At 48.8% G+C, this 22,667-nt stretch overlaps 1 protein-coding gene across 2 annotated transcripts in view; it reads right to left on the bottom strand.

Moving 5' to 3' along the window:
• Positions 1–22,667, bottom strand: part of grin2aa (glutamate receptor, ionotropic, N-methyl D-aspartate 2A, a) — a 129,716-nt gene that overhangs the window by 45,780 nt on the left and 61,269 nt on the right. For both annotated transcript variants that reach the window (XM_076023870.1, XM_076023869.1), the window contains exon 3: positions 1,868–2,034. In XM_076023870.1, coding sequence (XP_075879985.1) covers positions 1,868–2,034 — 167 coding nt within the window. The remainder of the gene's footprint in view (positions 1–1,867; positions 2,035–22,667) is intronic.

Raw genomic sequence — 22,667 nt, 5'->3', positions numbered from 1 at the left:
GAACGCAAGGCTTTTCTCAGGGGGGCGAAATGCTTTCACTTTCCTAGCCAACGTCCTTGGCAAGCAAAGTTTAGTTAAACGCTGCCGTGTATTGCAACTCACAAAGAGACTGTGACGAGTATCTAGCTGTTGCCAACAATTTCGAAGGGCAGTCAAAAAAAAAAAAAAAAAAAATGACCGGAGTGATGGTAAGGTTTAGCAAATCGCCTTTCAGGTGATGCTAAATGCAAATGCTAAAGTGTCTGAGTGTGGCCAGTTTTATTTTGTTGTTGTTTTTTTGTTTTGTTTTTATGAAATGCTCAGTATAGTTGAGCTCATATTCATGTGTTCTTTCACACTTGGTGAACACATAAGCTTGACAGACTTACTGTTTTTTCAACAAGTTACTTGTTTGTTTTTGTCTTTTGGCAGCAGAAGCAACCAGCATTAGCAAAATCATTTTGAGTAGCTGTTGGTTTGATTGACTGCTAATGAAATGGGACCTTCTTCTGCAGAGCTTCTCCACACGCCGCTCTTGCCAAGATCTTGAAACAGCCAAACGGGCATCATCAATTTTCTTTTTTCTTTTTTTTTTTATTATCATTATTTAAATGCCAAAAGTTATGGCTCCGTTGTCCTGTCCTGCGGAGAGCTACGGCATCAGTCAAAACGACCAAAAAGCGGAGGCACGCGGCCAAACTGCGTCCATTTTAAACACACCTGTCATCCAGATCAATTCCAAAAATGCTGATGGAATCCCTTTGGTGTGGCTGGCGTTTTTTGATTTAAGCGCTAGCTCGAGCCGTGGTGACGAAAAACAAAAAGGTCCGGGACTGACAGCAGTATCTCTTCTGGACTCAGGCTGCAGGGGATCTGCTTTTATGATCAAGGTTAAACAAACAGGAGGAGGATAGAGGACAGGACGAAAGGCCAGAAGAGTAGGAACTCTATAAAGCATTGCCACAGTGTACATAAATGCGTCATACGTCGTTGACAGATAATGCATCATGGTAATATTTGTTCCTTTTTCAGTGCCGCTGTCATGTCTGTCTCAGATATAATTTGTTCCTTCTCACAATATTTCAGACTCTAGAATTTTTTTCAGTAACGTCTGCTTTGGCAAGAGGTGGAATTTAAATAATCTTATTCATGTGCTCGCTGAAAATAATGCCAAACACAACCGTAAGAAACATTTTGTTCTTTTTTGCTTCAATGTAACAATCCCAAACTAAAAAAAAATTGTTTTTTTTTAAATCTGCAGGACTGATTCTCAATGAGAAGGTTGTAAACCCGGTGAGGTTGCTTCATGATTCTGGAGGTTATCGAATGACTGTGTGGAAACATTTAGAGAGGGGAAGCTGTTCTGGTTGACATTTTGCTGCTTTAAATGTAAAACTGCTGCGAATCCTGAACAAAGACCAGTGAGTGAGGTGGGAGTCAGATTTGGCATCACAACGGAATGTGAATCAGTACTATCTCACGCATACAATTATAGTCAAACTTTATTTGTCTGGGCAATTGTCCATTGCAAAGTTGGAGGTATTAAAAATAAAAATGAGTATTTTTTTTATGGTTTGTTCTGCAGCAAGAACAGTGAATCCAATGTATCAGCTGATCAACTGATTTTTCTCAGTTTTCGTATGAGAAGAAGACAACATATACTTTGTTTTATTGTCAATGGTGAATTGGCAGATATATCTATGGTGATATTTGATATTTCTGCGTCCTCAAAAAGAACAACACATACCAAACTAAAGCAAAGATTGTGATAACAACCAAACCGTTTGAAGCGTTCCACAAGGGGTCCAGTCGTTCTGACAAGATCACAAACTCCAAACCGCTCAAAAGCGATTCATTTCAGCCGGCGGGTGAGCCTTGGCCATCCTACCTGTTGTCCACCGTCGTCTTGAGGATGTTGATGAACTCCTGGTAGCCGGGGAACTTGGACGTGACGATGGAGAAGATGTGCCAGTCGTACTCCTCCATGATGTTCAGCATCAGCAGCGCCTCCTGCTGGATGGAGGCTCCGAACTGGAAGAACGTCGACTTCACATCCTGCGAAGCAGAGGAGGGGAAGAGGAGGAAGGAGGATGAGGAGGAGGAGGGGGAGGGAGGAAATGAGGGATAAAGGCCGGGGGAGAGGGGAGATTTGTTTTGGCTTTGTTAGTCCATGGGCTAATTCACACAGTACCTTGGAAATATCAATCAGCGAGAGGGCATTAGCGCACACACACACATACATTCACACAGTCAGACTGATTGAGAATAATAAGATTTTTTTTTTTTTTTTTCCCGCACGAATGAGGAGCACACAGTAATTCAATAAGGCCTAAATTGGATTGGTGCAGAACTCTGCCGGGTTTGGTTCTGGGCAATGAGAACTCCACTCACTCTGAGTGACTCGCACCCACTCTGCACGACATGCCTCAGAATCATCCAGCTGTCTGTTGAAAAAAGATTGGCTGGACGGAGCAGGCCAGCAACCGATGGCAGGTGGAGAAATTAGCAAATGAAAGAATCTGAAAAGATTATTGATGGTGCAACTCAGTGAAACGCATCAGGAGGAATGTAAAAGCACAAAGAAGGGGGCAAAAAAAAAAAGTTCTCTTTGTGATTTGCGGCGCTTGTGTGTGTGTGCGTGTGCGCACGTGTTACCTTGAAATGTCAGGGAGTTTACACTTGGCTTATCTCGACACAGCTTGTCTCTGGCACTCTAATTATGACAGACGGGTCTGAGAAGTGCGCGCGTGTCCTGCGCGAGTGAATGTCCTCGCGGGGAGGGTGTTGGCGTGCGCGAGTGTGAGCGCGTACGTGTGCAGCTGTAACCTGACAGCTCAAAGAGGCGGGGGAAAAAAAAAGAAAAAAGGTCAGCGCGAAGTGTGAAAGAGGCCGATGAATGGAAACAGACTGGTGTCACTTTTTTTTTTTCTTCCATATAAACAATCACACCTCCTTCTCAAAGGAAGCCGCTGGGGAAAACAGCTAAAGCGCATATGCCGGAAAAATGCAAATGGCCGAACCAAACGGTCGGACTGCCGGGAAAAACTGCCTCTGTCTGGGGCCGTTCCGTCTGTCAACCCTGCAGTTGTGATCTTAGTTAAAAATCCCAGAATGCCTGAATGTGATTGGCTGACGAGATATTTGCCTTAAAGGGGGTCATAATATACAAAAAGAACTGAACTTTAAGCTCTTTAACACGTCTTTCTGCATTACTGGCAGGTTCGACGTCACAAGTCGAGTTGATTCGATCACAGTTAAGCTTCTGCAGACTTTTTTTTTTTTTTTTTTTTTTTTAAATGTGGGCGAGGCATCGCTGCACGAGAGCTAGCAGCCATCTTCCCCACTAGCTAGCCCAGCGTCGGCGGTGAGCGACTGGCCAATCACAAGGCAAGTGGGCTGTTCCAAGGTAGGGGAGGGGGGAACAGAGGTCGAGACAGCCTGCTATAGTCCATACAGCTCAAACTAGGTAATAAACCCAGTTTATTGTTGGAAGTAGACCACCAAAATGAATTTGTCAAACCTGGAAATGGCCGTAATTGGGCCCCTTTAACGAGTAATTGAACAGCGTACCTAATAAAGGGGCCAACTGTGGTGCAATTCAATCCTTTCTTTAGGTTTTTAGTGTTTCTCTGTCCAAAGTTGATTCCACCGGCGATCGGAACATTCCGGCGTATTTGCAGCGTTTACGAGTTGCTGCGTCCACGGGGTAACGTAAAGGCCTTCGGGGCGTAACGAGGGACAATGCATTTGAATGTATTTTCAGCTCATCGTCCCTCCAAACGGACAAAGCGCCGCTTTCCCGGACGCTGCAGGGGTTGAGGTGGGGGGGGGGGGGGGGGGGGGCGTAAAAGGGATCGAGATCAGGGGTTGAACGCAGAGGCTGGTTCCAGGAACTGTATCAGTGGCCGATATGTAACGGCATCACGGCATGCATGACCTAGCATTTCTTGCCCACCCCCCCCCACTCCCTCGGATTAATGCCAGGGTTTGCATTATTTGTGCGAGTGCGGCTGCACATCGCGTCTCCTCCTACATCGCCACTCCTCTGAGCTCGTTAATGGTATTGTCCCTGTACGTACGTGGACTCGGCCTCGCTCGCCGCTCGCACTCAAGTGCTCTTCAGAGGGCTCGGCGCGTAGTCGGCCTGTGTGTGTGTGTGCGTGTGTGTGTGTGTGTTCTAATGGGGTAGAAACTGAAGCGATGCGCGAGCATGGTGCGACGGGAGGGAGGTCAAGCTATAAGACGTGTCACTTCCTGTCTCCGTCAAAGGGGCGCATGATACTCCCACTCTGCGCTGGAACTGGCAGACAGTGGCGGGAGCGCAGGGGCCGCCCTGGAATGTACGATTATGGGATGGCTCCGCGTGGAGTTTGACGAGATCTTTCTTTTTCCGCTCAAAACAAACCGTGCAATTCACAACACGTGTTGGGTTTTTTTTCGCGCAATCCAGGGTTAGGAGTCATTAGTTTGACCGGGGCAGAGGTCCTGTCTGTCGGCAGCTCGTTTAAAAACAAGAAAAATCGATAAAGAAATGCGTCAAAAGTTGTCTTTCGAGAAGGAAACAAATGCAATGCATTGAAATCCATGTTTCCGTCAGGCTACGTCCACACGCGTTTGTAGGAGAGGCTGTCAGACGGGATCTGAGCCGGAGGCCCCGCAGGCGATGAGGGAGCCAAAACACACCGTGGAACAACAGGGAAATCTTCCCTTTCGCCCAGAATAGCAGCTCTTTCACCCCCCCCAACTCATCCCCCACCCAGGTTTAAATAGAGCTGGATGCGCGCCTGCTCCGGTTTGTGCCGGCCAAATATTGTCCTCTTATCTTCACAGGAACTCGTCAACATCAAACCCGAGACGGAGGCCCAGAGTGGACAAAAGAGATTTGGCTTCAGGTTTGGCCTAAATAGTCCCAGCTCGCACGCGCGCCCGGGCGAAAACAATGGCGAGCCGGGCTTTTTGCTACCTGAGCCGATTGAGGGGCCAGTTTGGTTTGGGACCAAAGCGAGATTGATGACTTCCAGAACTCTGGACTAAAGGGCACCGCCGTCGAGAAAAAAAGGAGGCCAGATTTGAAAGAGAAAAAAGAAACGCGGATTCAGCTCTAATTCTGTCCACGCTCCTGCATGTGGGTCAAATTTTACACAGTTTCACAGAAATTCAGGCACAGGTTTTGTTTTCGTTTCTCATCTGAAAGTGTTGGCTAATGTTTATGGTTATCATTCCATATAATGTTATATAAATACATTCATGTGAGATGTATTTATTTACCTCAGTTCCTTCTAGCAGAGACCTAGCGCTGTGCCATGACTTAACTACTTTTTGCTAAACTTTAACAATTTGCGTTAAGCCATTAACAAAAACAATTTAAAAGAGAATTTTCCACAAACAAAAAAACAAAAAAACAAACAAACAAAAAAAAAACACTGCGGAAGAACGCACCACCAGCGCCGCTGCTTCGACCGGCTCGTCGCCCTGATGCCGATTCGAATTGGGGCTGTGCTGCATCCGTCACACATCACGTGACGCCCGAGACGAGCGGCAGACACAGTCGAACGTGGGAATGAGAAGCAGGCGGAGCGTGACGCCGTGCCAGGAAGAAGAAAAAAAAAAAAGAATATAAAAAAAAAACACCAAACAGTTTTGCGACGAAGTGAAATTAGCCGACGCGCAGGGAGAACAAAAAGGAAATGGTGGGTGGGAGACGGGGGGGGGGGGGGGGGTGGCTGGCGGCGCGACTAAGCAGCGTGTGATCGTCCCTAATTGGGACGACTCGCCATCCGCGGCATCGGGGAAAGCAGCCAATGGCTTCTCGCCGTTTTCCGCCCTCGTCGGGCGTGACGCGGCTCCGCTCGGCGTGACGCGGCTCCGCTCGGCGTGACGCGGCTCCGCTCGGCGCTCGCACCTTCATTCGCGGCTCCCTGTCTGTCACGTTCGCAGACTCTCGCTCACACACACACGCACGAGAACACACACTTGAAAAAATAAAGAAAAAAAAGACAGTACAGCACGCACGCTCTCTCTCTCTCTCTCTCTCTCTCTCTCTCTCTCTCTCACACACACACACACACACACACACACACACACACACACACACACACACACACACACACACACACACACACACACACAACAAACTCGCACCTGTCCCGCAGGGCAGGACAGTGTGTCTAAGTCAAGATAGAGGCGAGTTTAAAAATAGTACCCCTCATATCCTCTGCCGCTGATAGCATCGTGCACTGTCTGTTGTCCATGACACGCACGCGTAGCTAGCGCACCAAAAAAACCAAACAAACTAAACCAAAAAAAGTGAATTCCATCGGGCCTGCTGACGCAAAACAGGCGCATGTATGTGCATTTATATGTGCACGCACACACATATACACACACTCATATATATGCACATATACTATATACTTGTCACGTGTCCACATTTCACCCCTCTCTGTCGCAGGCGCCCCAGTTCTAGGGCCACCTTAGCAGTTCTGCAGCGTCCACTCGGAGGAGGAGGAGGACGAAGAGGAGGAGGAGGAGCAGCACACTGACATGACAAAAATTCCTCGGTGGTCCGTTACTAAATATAAACAGACAGGCGTAAAAATAGCCACAGCTCCGAAACAAAGGAGCTCCGAAACGTCTGCGGATTGGAGCGGCTGAAAACGCCGAGCAGACGGCGCTCGCCTCGTTTGAAAAATCCCCAGCCAAAGAAAAAAAAAGATACCAAAGGGTTGGAAAAATAAAATAAACAATAGTCGCATTCAGGATGATTAAAAAAAAAAAAAAAAAAAAAAATGTGCCGCCACACTCACACGGTGCGGCGGCACAGGAAGTGACGGGTGCAGATGTTCGGGTGGATTTTTGGCTGCGGGTAAATTGAAAAGGTAGTTTATTAGTTTATTAGTCGTGTGTCAGGTCTATGTGAGGAGTTCGAGGCCATATCATATCGAATGCCATTCAAGTGCCAAAAAATGAGCTCGCCGGTTCCAACGGTATGGCGACAGCTTTACGGTCTGGCGCCGATCACTCGGGTTGTTGATGAGCCAACAGCGCCGCTAGCCGCTTTGGAGGAATTTCAAAATCAAGCGGCGAGGATCGGAGCCAGACCTGCTAATTCCGGGAGCTCCGCCTTGTTTTTTTTTTCATTTTGCCAAATTAGAAAGACGACGCTGAGCTAGCTTTATTCAGCAGGCTGCACAAACTCATCAACTGAGAAGGTTTGAAGAAAAACACATCCACAACCTTGTATTTCTATGAGAGTTTGGCTCATTAAAAAAAAAGAGGCTCTGAGTCTGTTCTGCTCTCTGCAGTTAGCTTGCTAGCAGTAGCGGGGATTCAGCGAACGAGTTAGTCGTCCGTTTCCTGCCTGTGAACACCTGTGAACGCACAGACGCAAGAGTTCCCGACGAATTGGAGAATGCAGTCGTTCGGGGACGAAATTAAAAAACGGGGGCGAAGGCAGATCAGAGAAAAGCGCAGCCACCAGGTGGCGCTAATCAAACATTTACGTGGCTGCCACGCGAGGACGCGTTTGAACGCAGCGGGTCGGGGTGGGGGGGGGGGAGTCAATCCTTCCTCGCGCCGCTGCACCCACACCTGCGCTTACACAACCCGCGCCAGCGCCTCTCATTGTTCCCGGCCGCGTAACAGCCGTGGACAATGCAGCTGCGCTAACGACGTTTTCACGCCGGGGCCTTTCACTTAGCGCGCGTTACGCGGCCTTTATTTCGACGCCGCCGCACTCTTATGAAAGCGTGTTTATTCAGTCTCCTCGAGGTTACCGCGCTTTAAATCAATAGTCGCATCCGCAGCGTCGGGAGGGTTGGGTTTTTTTTTTTTTTCCCCTCTCCTCCTCTCCCGCGTCGGAAAATAATGATAATCGCGGGGAAAACGGCAGACCTTCAACCGCGAAACAGAGGCAGGGGCGGATTACCGAACGAGGCCGCCTTTGACGTCACGCGGGTGTATTTTCGGCCCCCGATGCGGCCAGTGTCTTTTTGTATAACGCACCTATTCAAAGTTTGTCCCACAGGAGGAGCGGGGTCTGTGTGTGTGTGTGTGTGTGTGTGTGTGTGTGTGTGTGTGTGTGTGTGTGTGTGTGTGTGTGTGTGTGTGTGTGCGTTGCTGCCGCTGTGGTTCCTCTGTCAGGACTTTTTAACAAGCAGCCGAGTCCCCACGGGGGGAAACACTGACAAAACAACATCATCCCTGCCTCTCCGTCTTTACCCGCGCTTGCCCTCCTCTCCCCTCTAATAAGTCCGATACCTCCCCCTCCCTCTCTCTCTCTCCATCCCTCCTCGGTGATCTCTCCATCCAGGGGGCCTCCTCTGCCCTCTTCCTCCTCCTCTCCCCCGTCATGCATCTCTCCCTCCCTCCCCCGCCCACTCGCCATCACTTGTAATAAGTCCAATATTCTTCCACGCCCCCCCCCCCCGAGGGATCTAACCCTGCACCTGAGCTGCGGAAGCTCTTGTTAGTGCACAAAAAAAAAAAAAAAAATCGCACACAGAGGGGGGACAAACCTGCTGCGGCGCATAATGACCGTATCGCCTCCAGGAAGGCAAACTCTTTCCCAGTCTTCATTTCCTGTGTGACTAATTATTACCCAACGACGTGCGCTGTCAGGGTGTGTTTGGGGGCCAGCGAGGCAGACGCAAACCTAAGGAGGTCGGGAAACCCACCGGGGGGGTCAAAAATAAATCTGAAGGGGGTCAACGCGAGACTAACAGGAATGGAAAGGATTTAAAAAAAAAAAAAACACACACACACACACTCAACAGTAACTAAGACAGATACACATATACCAAAGTAGTGTTGTTATTGCCCTTAATGCCTGGACTTAAGAACAAGAAATGTATTATTGTTTTCTGGATACTGTCCACTTGTTTATCTGCATAATAAAAGAAAATAATAAACATTGGATTCCCTGCAGCCAGTGTTAACTTTCCTAAATCGCCCGAAGAGCTTTTTTTGGGGATATATGTTAAATATACTTGCACACTGTTTTGTTGTGTTGCTTTTTTTGTTTTTTTTTGAGATAGCTAAAAAAAAGGTTTGGTTGGTTGGATTGAAATATGGAACACGATTGAAATGGCAGTCGCCTAACAGGTTGCACAATGTAGCGCGGCCTAGAAAACGCAATTGTGGCAGTTTTACACGCCACTGTGGGAATATCGGTATCGATTCCGACTTCAGACTAACAATAAATGCGAGAAACAAACGTGTTTTCTGACGCTCGACACCATTACAATTAAACGCCGCCCGGTGCACTGTGAGGCGTTCAAGAACTGCCAGATTTTTTTTTTTTTATTATCATCATGTTCTAATAGGGCAGCTCTCCCGACTCCCACATAGCCCCCCCCAGAGTTTCACATTTTCCGAGCGACGGCAAGCAGCGGAACGGCGAACCGTCCTCGGTGATCCGACGACTCGCCGGTTCCTCGGCCGTCGTCTCGCCGCCTCGCCGCCGCTTTCACACCTGTCACTCGACGGCGCCGGCGTCATTACATCCTCCAACGCCGCATTAACAGAGTCGCCATTATGAAAATTACCCTCGCTGTCAATATTGCCGTCATTAAGAGGCATAACCGTCCTAATTATTTGCCGCATCCGAGCTGCCTCACCTATTACAGCTCCCTAATTCCTACCCCCCCCCACGCCCTCCCAACCTCCCCGCCTTATTTCCTGCAGCACTCCCTCCATTATTTTCAGATTGGCTCCTCTCCTCCTCCCCTTTCTTCGCCCTTCTCCTGCCGCAGCCTTCAATTATCCGCTCCCGTTTCCTTTTTTAGGTGCCGCGCTCCTTATCGCTATAACCTCGAGATTTTTTTCGCCGGGGCCTTTTTTTTTTTTTTTTTTTTTTTTTTCACAATGAGATGGAGGCAGAGTCAGTCCCATTCAGCGACTCGAGGTGCTAATCACTGTCATAAAAAAATAAAAAGTGAAAGGAGGGAAAAAAAAACGAACTCAAGAGTTTGACGTAGCCTCAATGAGCCTTATCGGGTCGGAAGAAAAAAAGTAATATTCCAGCCAGAAAACCCTTTTGTCACACTAACTCATTGAAACATGTTTTCTTTTCTTTCTTTCTTTCTTTCTTTCTTTCTTTTCCCAGGGACACAGAATAAAGTAATCCCGCACGGTGTTGTCGCCTCGCGAGGCCTTCAAAGGAACGCCGTGTTTCACCACGGGAGAGTTTTTTTGGCGAGGGTTCCGATGGAATTGCGACCTAATCTGTGGCGCAGCCGTTTATTTAGGCAGAAGGCGCCATAGAGAGGAAACACGTCGGGCGCAAACGTCACTAAAGCCTGAGCCTGCTGCGCGTAAACAGTAGCGTACCAGAAAAAAGGATTTGGACAATCACGTGCCTCCTGTTCGGGTTGTTTTTTGCGTTTTGTGCTGTTGTCTTACTCGTGTGATCAGCTTGTCGTCGTCCACCGGTCGAAAAAAAGACAAAACGGAAAAAAGCTGCGTCGGATTCAAAGGCCGTACTCGTGCAGGGAAAATAAATAACGTGAGGGTTCTGAAGCAGCAGAGTGACGCGAGGGAACCTGAGCGCTTCTGTGAGATCGTCACGTTTCATCTTTTTATTTCCTGTTCAGAACTTCTGAGGACCCGCGTAGGATGAGTTTAAAGTGACGTTTCCGCACGGCTCCCAGCGCTCCTGCCCACATTTTGGATGGTTGGCAACACCCCGAGAATATTTTAGGAAGCTAGAACAAAGTGTGAAGCGACGACATCGCCGAAAAAGTGCTGCGCGACGGCTGACGAAGCTCCTGGTGTGAAATGGCTGCTGCCCACAGACCCCAACTTTGGAAGACTCGACATCGCCTTAATTAACCCCTCACTGTTCAATCACTGTGATGATGAATAATGGGGGAAAAAATTGTTTCCGAAAGAAAAAAAAATATGTCAAAAATACAAGATGTGGTGACTAAATTGCGGGTCATTGGGACAAAAGTGTTAATTTGCGTAGAAAGGGTTGAAAATTGGTGTGACTTGAGGGCAGTGAGGTTGATCAGATGAGATTGTCGGAAAATTAGCCATGCCATCTGGAAAGATGGATGATCAAACTTTTTTATGATGATGATCAAACAGTTTTACAAATAACTCGTTTTCTCGTTTTTTTTTTTTTTTTTGGCTCACACGACAAACTTTTACGGTCCCAAATTCTGCCCAGTTTCAAACTTTATTGCTCAATCATCCAAAGGACAAACATACAAAATAAAAAAATCCAGTTAACAACAAATTTAGCCCTCTGTTTACAGCCCCATGCATAAATATTTGGCTAGCGCCAACTCGGCTGCAGAGGCAAGAAAAACAAATGTGTGGCCATGAGAAGACCCCAGTGGATGGAACTGGAACTACTGGCTGATGGGTAAAGCCGTTAGTAAGTTTGGTATAAAGTTAATGATCGTTAAAAGGCTCATTATTGATGTATAAAAAAATCAATGATTGAAAAAGAAATTTTCTGTATGCATTTTAAAGCTTTATGTGAAATTGCTGTTTGGCGCATCCTAGTCAACAAATATGTTGGTGTGGTAGTGGGGGGGGGGGGCAACCCACTTGCAGGCAAAGCCATCTCTCATCGTATTAACCCGCCGCACTGACAAGGAGCGGCACGGGGACAAATCAATACTGCATAATGTGCCTATAGTTTCCCCTCGCAGAGATGCGGCAGTCAGCTGTTATAGCCACGGCTAACTACGCCGGCGGAGTCACTGATTCATCAGACGCCGATACCGCCGACAGACAGACAGACACCGACACCCAAAGACCCACTTTGAAGAGGGCGAGGACGAGGCTGGGTGGGGTGGGGTGGGGTAGGCAGCGGAGAGCGGGAGGGAAGAAAGGGGCCGGTGGCAGGAAGACAGATGGGCTCCGGACAAGGAGCCGTGTCAGGGAGCGGGAGAAGGGAAGAGACAAAGGGAGGGACGCAGATAAAGAGGCGATGACAGGCGGGAAGAGGGAAGGCCAGGCGATGGGCGGCGGTTATTACGGATGTGGCAAGGAGTGGAAAAGTTGTAGCAAGTGGAGGAAAGTGCTTTTTTGATGGGGGGAGGGGCACAATTGGACAGTTGAAGATCAGATAAGACCTGCTGTTTTCATGGGCGTCAAGCTACATGTGAAGCTCACAGCTAAACATTTAAACACTAAAATTCCCAGTGTTCCAATTTCCAGAGTAGATCATCGTCGTGTGCAGAGCCAACTGTGACCAAGAGCAATTTAGAGTTTTTCCCCAGAATTCAAGGCAACTTCACTTCAATACAACACTCGCTCTGTGATACCGATGCACTTTATAGATAAAATGAGTTCACACCAGCTGTCTTCAATCGAACTCGGGTTCCTTTGCACTGATATTCGTGCTTGTTTGCGGAGGGTGGACAATGGGAATCCAACAATGATGCGACTTCTAGTTCGCATCAGAAAAAGTCAATTGTCATCGGATTCAAGCCAATTGCAGGAAACCCCCCCCCCCTGATGCCGGTGAACCTGCATTGACATTGACCAACAGATGAGCGAGGGTTCTTGGTCATCGTTTTCCTCGCCTTCTCCTTGCATGATTTTTGATGCAGCGCCACCACAGGCGAGGAGAGGAACACGTTGTGAAATAAAGGTCCCGTTGAGAGAACTTTGAGAGTTCAGCCTCATGTTGCACCACCGCAAGATACAAACCCAATATTATAGAATAATGTAAGTTACTAGTATATAATAATATGTACACAATAAATATATACTTAAAGTGTAATGCTACGTGAAGAACTGCAACAATTGTGACCCTGTGCGTGCTGAACTCACTGCAGCAGTCTTAAGAGTTTGAACACGTGGCCGTGTCAGCTTCCCTCCCAAGTGTGAGGCCCTAAACCCCGTCATCATCTCCGGACTTTCTCCCATTTCCGTTTGACTGGCTGCCAGCGAGGCCTGCAGAGTAATTGACCGCATTTCATTGGCCGAGCAGACGGACAGCACTCCTGGGAGGAGTTCATCAAGCAAGATCCGTTAACAACACACACACACACACACACACACAGGCCACAGGGGGTGGACTCCCTAATGCCTAATGTACCTTTTGCCATCACAGATGGGTCACTTACATTTCTGGGCAAAATAGAGATGATGGGGGACAGTGATATGAAGGAGGAGGAGGAAATGATTTTAACGAACAGGGGACAGAAAGAACGTCAGAGATTTTCCGTGTAATCGGAGGATGGGGACGAGGAACGAGCGAAGCAGGCGGAAGGGGGAGTGTTTTCACCAATGTTTTTTTGCTCATTTCTGTTCCACGTCTGTCTGATTGTGTTTGTCTCCGATCTCTGCGGCTGCAATCTGCGATTCTGAGCACCTGTCTGGCAGCCCAATGACTCAGTGGGAGATTGGGAGCGAGCGGCGTGATTAATCGCCCGGCGCCGTTTGGGTGTTGTTCTATTTATCAGCGAAAACTCGGCAGTGTGAGCCATTCGCATTAATGAAGCGACTGTCGCTGAGAGAGGGATGGATGAGGATGACGCAATGTGTTGTTGAATATAACAAGTTTGACTATTGTGACTTTATGTTTCAAAGAAAATGTCAATGTGTGACGTAGTCAAAGAGATCAAATGAAGTCCGAAAGCTGAAAAAGTCAAGCTGACCCATTTTGATTGCCCCCTGGTGGCTGGTTGCAGCATGGTCATTCATTCCTTTCACTGGATGATAGTTCTGTGGTTTAAACTAAATATATTTTAGCGTTTCCCAAAAACCGGTTTAATGGTTGTGTCATTTCATTTCAAGTCCACATCAATTCGACATCATTCAATTTTTTTCTTTAATTAAAATACACAATCCGACACTACAAAATGTCACATCTGACAGCCAAGCAGTGCTTGCCAGTGAGTCAGCCTTTAAAAATTGGCAGGAACTCAATACCGCAGCACGTTTGAACGTCTGCGCCGGTAAATCAAACCATATTCCGGCGTCGAAATACAGTTTCCTGGGCCGTTCGCCCACTGGAAGGGGAATCGCCGCGTTCCTGGACGAACGCGCTTCAAAAAGTAAAAACGCGCAAACTGCGACGGCGAAGCTGTGAGCTAATTGGAGCGAGCGTACACAAAGAGCAAACGGTCACGCTCGCAACAGCCGAGTGTGACGGGGGTGGGGGGGAAATAAATAAAATGAAACGAGGAAATGAGTCATCGCTGTGACGCTGGTGAGAGGCTGGAAAACATCTTGGAGGATCGAGTCAGTCGTCGCGCAGCCCCGCTGAGGTCCCTGGTACGGTGGGAGGGGACGGTAATACTATGTGACTTGAGTCGTGAGGAGAGGGGAGCATCTGTGGATCAGCGCTCACACAACAGAGGGGGAAGAGACTCAACTGGGTCACCGACACGTTCGCACGGCGAGGTCGGAGCTGGATGACTTTTTCTTATACATCGTTTTCAAGCAAAAGACGCAAATCATTTCGAAAAGGCGCGCGGCTGATTGGTACACTCAGGATTTTTTTTGGGACAATAAAATTCCTCAAGGATTGTATGTATACTATAGATACTTTTGATACTTTGATTGTTTTCTTTCCAGTCCGAATCTATCGCGTTTGGACTCGCGAACCTCGATGCTCTGAGCTAATGGCCACATGCTGGTCCAATGCAGCGGCAGAATTTGTAAATTCTTCATCTAACGAGACACGTAGAAATACGTTCAATGCACACACGTGCGTTTCTCTCCAATTCAGGCCAACAGATTCCTTGCCAAGGTTCTATAGGTCAGTTCTTCACTATTTGTTTCCAGTGCATTTTATGTCTTCCATATATTTTACGTCTCTTTTGCCTTCGCGATTATAATCTTAACTGTTCCAGCTTGAATCATTCACTGAGCAAACAACACTGAATGAATACGTTTAACACACAGGGTGTCGGCCGCCACAGGTGGTGGCCTCAGGATTTTTTTTTTTCCCCATCAAATTAAAAGACAAAAAAAAACAAAAAAAAACACGAGTCATCTTCCAGAAGGACAGACGAGGAGACCAAGTTGCTGACCCACTTTTGCTCTCAAAGTTTCAAATCCTCTTTAAAGAGCGAGGAGTGAGTTGTGGCCAAGAACTTGGCAAGACACAGTCACACTCACACATGTATCCACGCGCGCAAACACACACACACACACACACAGACACACACACACACACACAGACACAGACCCAGACCCATAATCCTGGGCCGGGCACCCCAGACACCAAGAATAATGAAGCAAGTGCCGCTTTTATTTAACAGCGCATTAGCTCTTTTACGTCACCTAAGAACGTCCGCAGTGAGCCAAGCAGATACACAAGCGTACGCAGTGGCGGCGGCGGCTGATTATGGTTTGTTAGTTTTCTCATTTGACTCGGTCTATTTTGGTCTTTGCAGAACCCTCCTCTTCATTCTGCTCCTCTCCTTTCTCGGCCTCCTCCTTTTATCTTCTCTCCTTCATCTTCCGTTTCCCTGACCTCCTCTCTCTCTCTCTCTCTCTCTCTCTCTCTCTCCGCCTCACACCTCTGATGGCGTACGCGTCTCTCTCTCACTCTCCTTGCATCTCACCCCTCCCGCCCCCCCCGTCCTCGCGTCTTCAACTTCCTTAATCCCTCGCCGTCTCTGTGGGCATCCCATTTATGTCGGCGAGGATATCTGCGTGCGATCGGCTGCGGCAGATAAGAAGTAGGACTGCGGCTTTCTGCGGAGGGAGGGAGCGTCTCTTGTTTACGGGCGCCGCAGACGGCCGGCGATATTAATACTCACGCATACCCCCGTGCGTGCAGGAAAGTGAGACTGAAACAAACAGCCAAAGCTAAATTATAAATATAACAAGTATTTTATTTGGGGGGGGCTTTTCACCTAATACACCCGTTTTATGCAATCTAATCTTTTTTTTCTCTGCGTTATTTTGTTGAGCGTAAAAACACACATTTACAGCAAAATTTGCAGACTCCCATTTCACCCTATTGCGGAAATTGGTTTATTGGCACTTCAGTAGAAACCATTTTTTTTTCTTTTTTTTTTTCGGAAGTGGAAAAATATTACTTGGGACTGAGGGGACTCGTTCAGGTGTAAAAAAAACAATGTTTTGCCGAATTTATTTCGGCACGTCGGGAGCTTTCTTTGTTCCAATCTAAAACACTCAAGACTGCATCTGTAATTGTCGGCCCCCCAAAAAAGGAAAAACCAAGGGAGTTGCTTTTAATCATAACTGCGGGCGGCGTGCGAGTACTCCAAACTAAATGGACGAAAGTGCGCAAGTACGTTCCAACCGTTGCTCCTCACTTCTGAATAAACATTCACCTTTTGAATTAATGTTAGGGTGGAGATTTAGTATGAGAGGAAAGGTATGAGCTCAAGGGAGGTTGAGGTTAAGTGCTGGGCCTAGACTGCGAGTCCTTGTAAAATAGCTTTGCGAGATTGTGTGTGCGTGCGTGTGTTCATGTTTAGGTACATGCCTGTGCCAGAACAGCCGAGCGGAAAAATGGCGAGAGGAATAATGGCGTGGGATCATGTGCACTTCCCTTCCGTTCCATTCCAAAAGCCATTATTGGGCCGCATACATTTCTTTTTTTTTTTTTTTTTATTTAAATGTGCCATTCAGAGCCAATTATAAATCTAAATGTTAGCGCTTCCTTGTCCGCTCCGCTGCACACACGCCTCCGTTTGCGTAAGATATGTGAGCGCATCCTCAATGTCTGGAGGCTCAACACGCTACGCGGGCAATCATGTCTCGGCATGCAATCAGGGGGCGGAGTCACATGTTGGCGAGGGCTGCGCATAAATATAGGACATGCAGCTTTCAGTTGCCCCACGATGTACGGTGGGTTTGTGCTCGTTGATTCTGATCTAAGTATTTGCTAGTAGCATTTGGCCATTCTAGGGATTTCTATGCAGATTCAAAGTGAAAAAAAAATAAATAAAAAAGGGTTTCATTTCTGACCCCAGATCTGTTGCTGAGCGCTCCGCTGAACGTGATCAACAGAGAATTTTAAGGGGCCAGCTCAGCTGTGAGTCACAGATATCCAGCGCGCGCTCGGGGCGCTCAATTAAAACTGCACGATCAAGTCCATTAACAGCATAGGTAACAGGATTATGATTGAGTCATCTGTTTTTACAAGCGGGTCATGCATCATTTTAAACAGGGGCTGGCTGGAGGACGTGGAACCATCTCACGAGTTTATCAGTGTTATTGTCCATAGAATAATATAAGTTTTGAACAAACAAAACAAACTGAAAGGCAGGAACGCAATTTAATAAACCTCGTCATGGTCATAGAATAATGTCGGATGTTCCAATTTTTTGTCAAAATGCAACGTCAATTGAATTAAATTGGAAATGCCGTCAGCAGTGTGGTGTAACACACCTGAATTTCTCCCATAGAGATAAATAAAGTATCTATCTATCTATCTATCTATCTATCTATCCATCCATCTATTTATCTAGCTAGCAGGAGGTTGTCAAGACGGATGAGCAGCAAGTCAGAGTTGAAACAGCCTCAATCGGCTATCTGGGAAATAGAGACGTTTAAAGGGACATTAGGATGAAAGCCATGGTCGAGCAGGGCCGGTGTTCAATCACCTCGCAGCTACCGCAGAATGATAATTTGAAGTTAAAAGATAAAAGTTCTGACGTTGCCCTCGAGGGGACGAACAGGTCAGAATTAAGCAGGTCCGGATGCAAAAGTCGACTTCATGTCCGACGCCGTCTCGTGGCGGGGATAGTCCAACTCCCAAAAATGACCGTGGCCGGAAAAACCCGGACCGGCTGCTCAAAAAATTGCAGCGGTTTGTGCGTCACCCAGTGCAGCTTTTAGTCCGCCGGCTCCCTAATCAGACGCGGCGGCGACAACAAGCCACTCGTCCTCGGTAGCATGTTACCCAACAGTCTGTCTGAGTGGATCCATCACCGCCGGGGTCGAGTCACACCGGTAGGGACCCATGTTCCACCACGCGGCCCACAAACACGGTGCTGACCTCCCCTCCCCCTTCTGAGAACACTGGACCCTGCAGAGTTCGTGCGATGTTTCCGGGCGGTGCCGAAACCTCTTGTGCCAGTGATCGGTGGACTATTAAAACTCGGCCACACAAGCAATTATTGCCTCCTGACTCCTGGTGTTGCCGTGCCTGCCCCTCTCTCTGTCCATTTTCTCTCCTCCCACCTTTTCCCCTCACTCCCTCCCTGCCTACTTCCCCCCCGTTCGCGGTACAGTCTTTATCCTATTACAGCCTCCTTGCTTCCGTGAAGCGGTTTCACTTTGTAGACACAATGAAAACTGGCAGGATACATTACTTAGCACTGCACTCCTCCCACCCACCCCGCCACACTGCCCCCCTCCAACCCAACCGTACCCCCCCCCCCCCCCTTCACTCTTTTACTTCCCCACAATGAAAGCATTTTTTTGCTGTTATGGTGCCGTTTTTTCAGTACTTTAGCCGAGAAAAAGTTCTTGTTTTTCTGTTTATTCCACTCCAACGGTCGCTCTTTTGTTAGCTTGCGCACGCAGGCTACGTCGCGGGGTTGATCGATCACACCCGTTCCTTAATCTGTCAGCCTTGCCAGCAGCCTCTCGCGCGATGAACCATCCCCGCAATTTAGTCTTTGTCTGCGGTAACCTTGGAAGGCAGCGGGTTCAGGGAGATTTAACCGGGCCAGTTAGCATCATTTTGGAAACAGGAGGTCGCAGGTATGGGTGTACCGTGGCCACCAAAGACCTGGCCCTGGATGCCGCAGTACTCGCAGAGCAATCAGAACGACACGTCAATACACGTTTTCCCTCTTCGTTTGAGCGACTTTAGCAGGAGCAAAGTTCGCAACACTTTCCGTCAATCCCAATGAGCCGTGCAGTTTTACCATACTTGCAACATGTCATCTTGCAGCTACCACACAGAGAACCGTACAGTCACCTAAAAGGACTAGTGAGGCTATATGTTTGGCGTTTGTAGCTCCATGTCGAAGGCTGCTTGGACATTCTACAAGATTTTGAAAGTGGCTTCCCGAAGTGTCAAAGTCACCCCGTAACCAGGCAGCTCGCTCATTTTCTCGTCCTCTTGCTATTTTGCAGTCGCAATGAAGTCGTTCGGGCAGCTCGTCGATAGGGGGCCGAGATTGACACGCGCCGCCTCACTTAATTCCCGGTGTATCCCCCAACCCCTCCCCCGCCCCCCGCCGTCAGGTCCTTAAGGTGGCTTGGCAGCGCACCAGAGCGCTCCCCGCTGACGGAAATGGCTCGGAATAAAGCAGAGGCTTTATTTGACAAGCCCTGCACGGGGACCTGATGGCCGACTGGCATGCTCCCAGGGAGAGAGATGATCTCTTTATCTGTCCGTCCTGTATCCTATTAGAGTATCACCTTCCATCACACCCTACATTCAGAGGATGAGAACAGCTTTGGCTAAGCTGCGCGACCCCTCTCGGCCTCTCCTTACCTCGCTAACAGCCCCCCCCATCCTCCTCCCCCTCCCCAACTCCCCCTTCCCTCACCTCTTTACCTGCTGCACTTCTCCCATTATAGCTGTATAATTTTTTTTGCTAACTGCAGGGTCATTCCCCTCGGCCCGGTACCTGTTTGGAATTCGCAACCGGAACTGTTTAATTCACGGTAAAATCCGAAGGGAGGGGCGAAGGGGCGCAAACAAAGAAAACAGTCTAGATAAGAACAGGCTTCCTTTGTTTTCCAAGTTGCAGCTCTCAGCCAGAAAAACGTGCTGAGGGACCGCCGAGTCCGATTTCCCACGCACGGACCCGAAACATGCCGCCGATACCCAAAACACAGCGGCGAGGAAACAACCGAGCGCGTCTGACTGACGTTTGCGGCCAAGAAGAGGCCCGGCGACGGTCGAACAACCCCGCTGGAACATCCAGCCGAGAGCCAAACACGCAAACACGCAAACACGCAGGGCGCATGGATGGGAGTCGAGGCTCAGCAGAGCAAAAGTCATGGAACCTCGGCGTTCCATTATGTATGGCGTGAGGAGGAGGAGGAGGAGGAGGAAGACACGAGACGCGAGCGGGTTTTACATGATGCTTTACATGTCCGTCGCAGCTTCGCAGCAGGTAGGAAGGGGGTGTGCACGTAGGCGCGCGTGTGTGTGTGTGTGTGTGTGTGTGTGTGTGTGTGTGTGTGTGTGTGTGTGTGTGTGCGTGCAGCAGTCAGACTGACACCATTATGTCTCCTCTCCCTCCCTCCCTTCCTCCCTCCCTCCCTCCACCCTGCAAGCCAATTCACCCTCATCGCTCCGTCATTAAGCAGCTTTGCGGCATCCGACAGGAACCCCAGGATCGTGCGCTGCCGCGTGCACGTGCAAGACTTCGGAAGCCAAAAAATCAATAGACTAAAGAAGTAAAAATGAGGCTAAACAATGAAATTCCTCTCACTTATTGTCCTCGTGTCAACTCCCCGCCGCCCCTTCACCTTTTCTTTGCCGCCGCCGCCTCCGAAATAATACGGAAATAGCGAATCGCGGTAATTGTCTCCCACACGAGAGCGGGGGGGTGGGGGGTGGGAGGGGGTGGGGGGGGTTGGCAGACTGAGAACTGGCCGCATCAGATATGGTACATTACAGAATTATCATGCTGAGCTCAGTTATTTCATTTTCCTCCCCGAGATCAAATTAAACCAATTGGTCCTTCAACAACTGCAGCTACTCCACCCCCGACTCCCCTGCCACCCGCCTGCGTGCTGCTTCCTCTTTCACCCATGAGTCCCTCTGCCCCCCCCCCCATCCCCCCGTTCTGGGCTGTCTCACTCCTTCCCCTCCTTTTTTTTTTTTTTTGCTCCACTTAAACACCAACCACCGCTATCAGCCGGAGCCCTCTCAGCTCTTTGAACAGGACTTTGTGTGCCTGTGTGAGTGTGTGTGTGTGTGTGTGTGTGTGTGTGTGTGTGTGTGCGTGTGTGCGTGTGTGCGCGCGCCTGCTGTCAGGTTCACTGGTGGCAATCGATAAGCATTTGGGCAATGGCTCAATATAATTACAGAGGGATACAGAGAATCACCCCGACTGGACGGACGCCGTGTGCACAAGTGTGCGTTTGTGTGTCTCTCGCCTCGGTCAGACAGCGGTGGCCCCGCCCCCTCTGCCCCCCCTCCTCCCTCCTACCAGTGCAAAGTGCTGCAGGACGACCCTCTTTGTTCTTCTATAAAGCAGCGGCGGCGTTTCCCTGTCAGCGTGAAAGTTGACGCAAGCGTTACAACTTGAGACTTGGAGGTCCCGGGTTCGATACTGGGGGCCGAGGTTGCACCAAAAATAAAGACTGAAGGGGCACAAGCAGACCAGGACTGGATAAATGCAAGGTATATGTGGAGAAAGACATACATTGCAGAACAGAAAGATTCTACACACAAATCAATTTTTCATCATGACTGGCTGCGGCGCCCCCTCTTGGAAGGAGAGTGCGCCTCAGTCCTCCGGTGACAACGGATGATAATGTGTCGTTAGGGATTCAAATGCTACGACGCTAATCTAATTAATCAAATTAATTAGAGCTAACCGTAATCCATCCCCCCGCAAACCACCTCATTAACCTGCTTTTGTTAAGTACGAGCGCGCGATCAATAAACACATCGCCGACGCGCCGACAAATCACGTCGCAAAAACTGCGAGCGACTCCGTTGGTAAATGGCTTATTAGTGTGCGTCAGTGTCGGAGAGTCGCACTGCACAACGTGATTATGTGAAACATTTACCAACACTTCAACTGTTAAAAGTGTGTAGCTAAGTATTACCAGTAACTCTTAAGTTCTCTTAAGTTCAAAACCACCAAATTCCTTTATTCTGGATCCTCCTCAACCTCTTTCCATTTAATTCTTCTTCTTCTCCTGCTATTTAAATTCATTCACGGTGCCATAACAGCAGATTTTAAGAAGGCAAATTAAATATTGATGGTTGGCCCAGTCGACGGTCGGTGAAAAAAAACAAAAAAAAACACTCAAAAACCTTCTGAGCTGGTATAAAAAAAAAAAAAAAATACGACTTGACGACTGACCTGCTCCCGCATTCTTAACGGCCGCCCTTACAATCCAAAGTTCCTCGGCTGAGTGCTCCTAATAAAGGCGACGGCGGCTCTCAATCACGCCGGGAGAGATTAAATAAAGTCAAGCGTCCGTAGAGAAGCAACAGGCCCATTAACGCCCACCAGGGAGGGAAAAAAAAAGAAAGGAGAAGAAAGAAAACGCAGGAGAAGAACCGTGGTGGAACCGGACGGCGACGGCGTGCGAGCGAGTGCGGTTCCCGGCGATTCGGACACGCAAGAGGCCCCCAGGTGGCGCCGCGGCGAAGACGCATCCTGGGGACGCGAGACGGTGGCGTTTGTTTCGCTTTTTTTTCCCTTCTTCTCGGGTGGACCATAAAAGTCAAGCGGCTGGTTTGGGAGGGGGGGGGCGCGTGGAGGTCTTCATGGATGTCGGTGTTCTTTACCCGTCGGGTATGTAAATGTCTGGCCGGGACGGCGAGATATGGGACTGGGAGGGGGGTGGGGGGGTAAAAATAGATTGAGAGATAGAGAGTCGCACGTGTAGTTAACACGGCTGGAACATAATTACACGGAAAAGGAATGGCGATTAATCCCCCCCCCCCCACCCTCCCGTCTTACACGCACGCTCGCATGTTTTACGGCGTGAAGGATGATAAAGCAGCTTTCATCTCGTTTGTCGCCCCCCCTGCAAACCCCCCCCACCGCCGCCCGCCCCCGTGCGCTCACGCCTCGTGTGTCCTGCAG

Source organism: Nelusetta ayraudi, unplaced genomic scaffold (genome assembly GCF_046127955.1).
Source record: "Nelusetta ayraudi isolate G7.1 ecotype Tasmania unplaced genomic scaffold, CSIRO-AGI_Nayr_v1 ptg000016l, whole genome shotgun sequence".
NCBI classification, from domain to species: Eukaryota; Metazoa; Chordata; class Actinopteri; order Tetraodontiformes; family Monacanthidae; genus Nelusetta; species Nelusetta ayraudi.
Note: the sequence above shows the minus strand (reverse complement) of the source record. Positions and strands in the feature narration are given on the sequence as shown.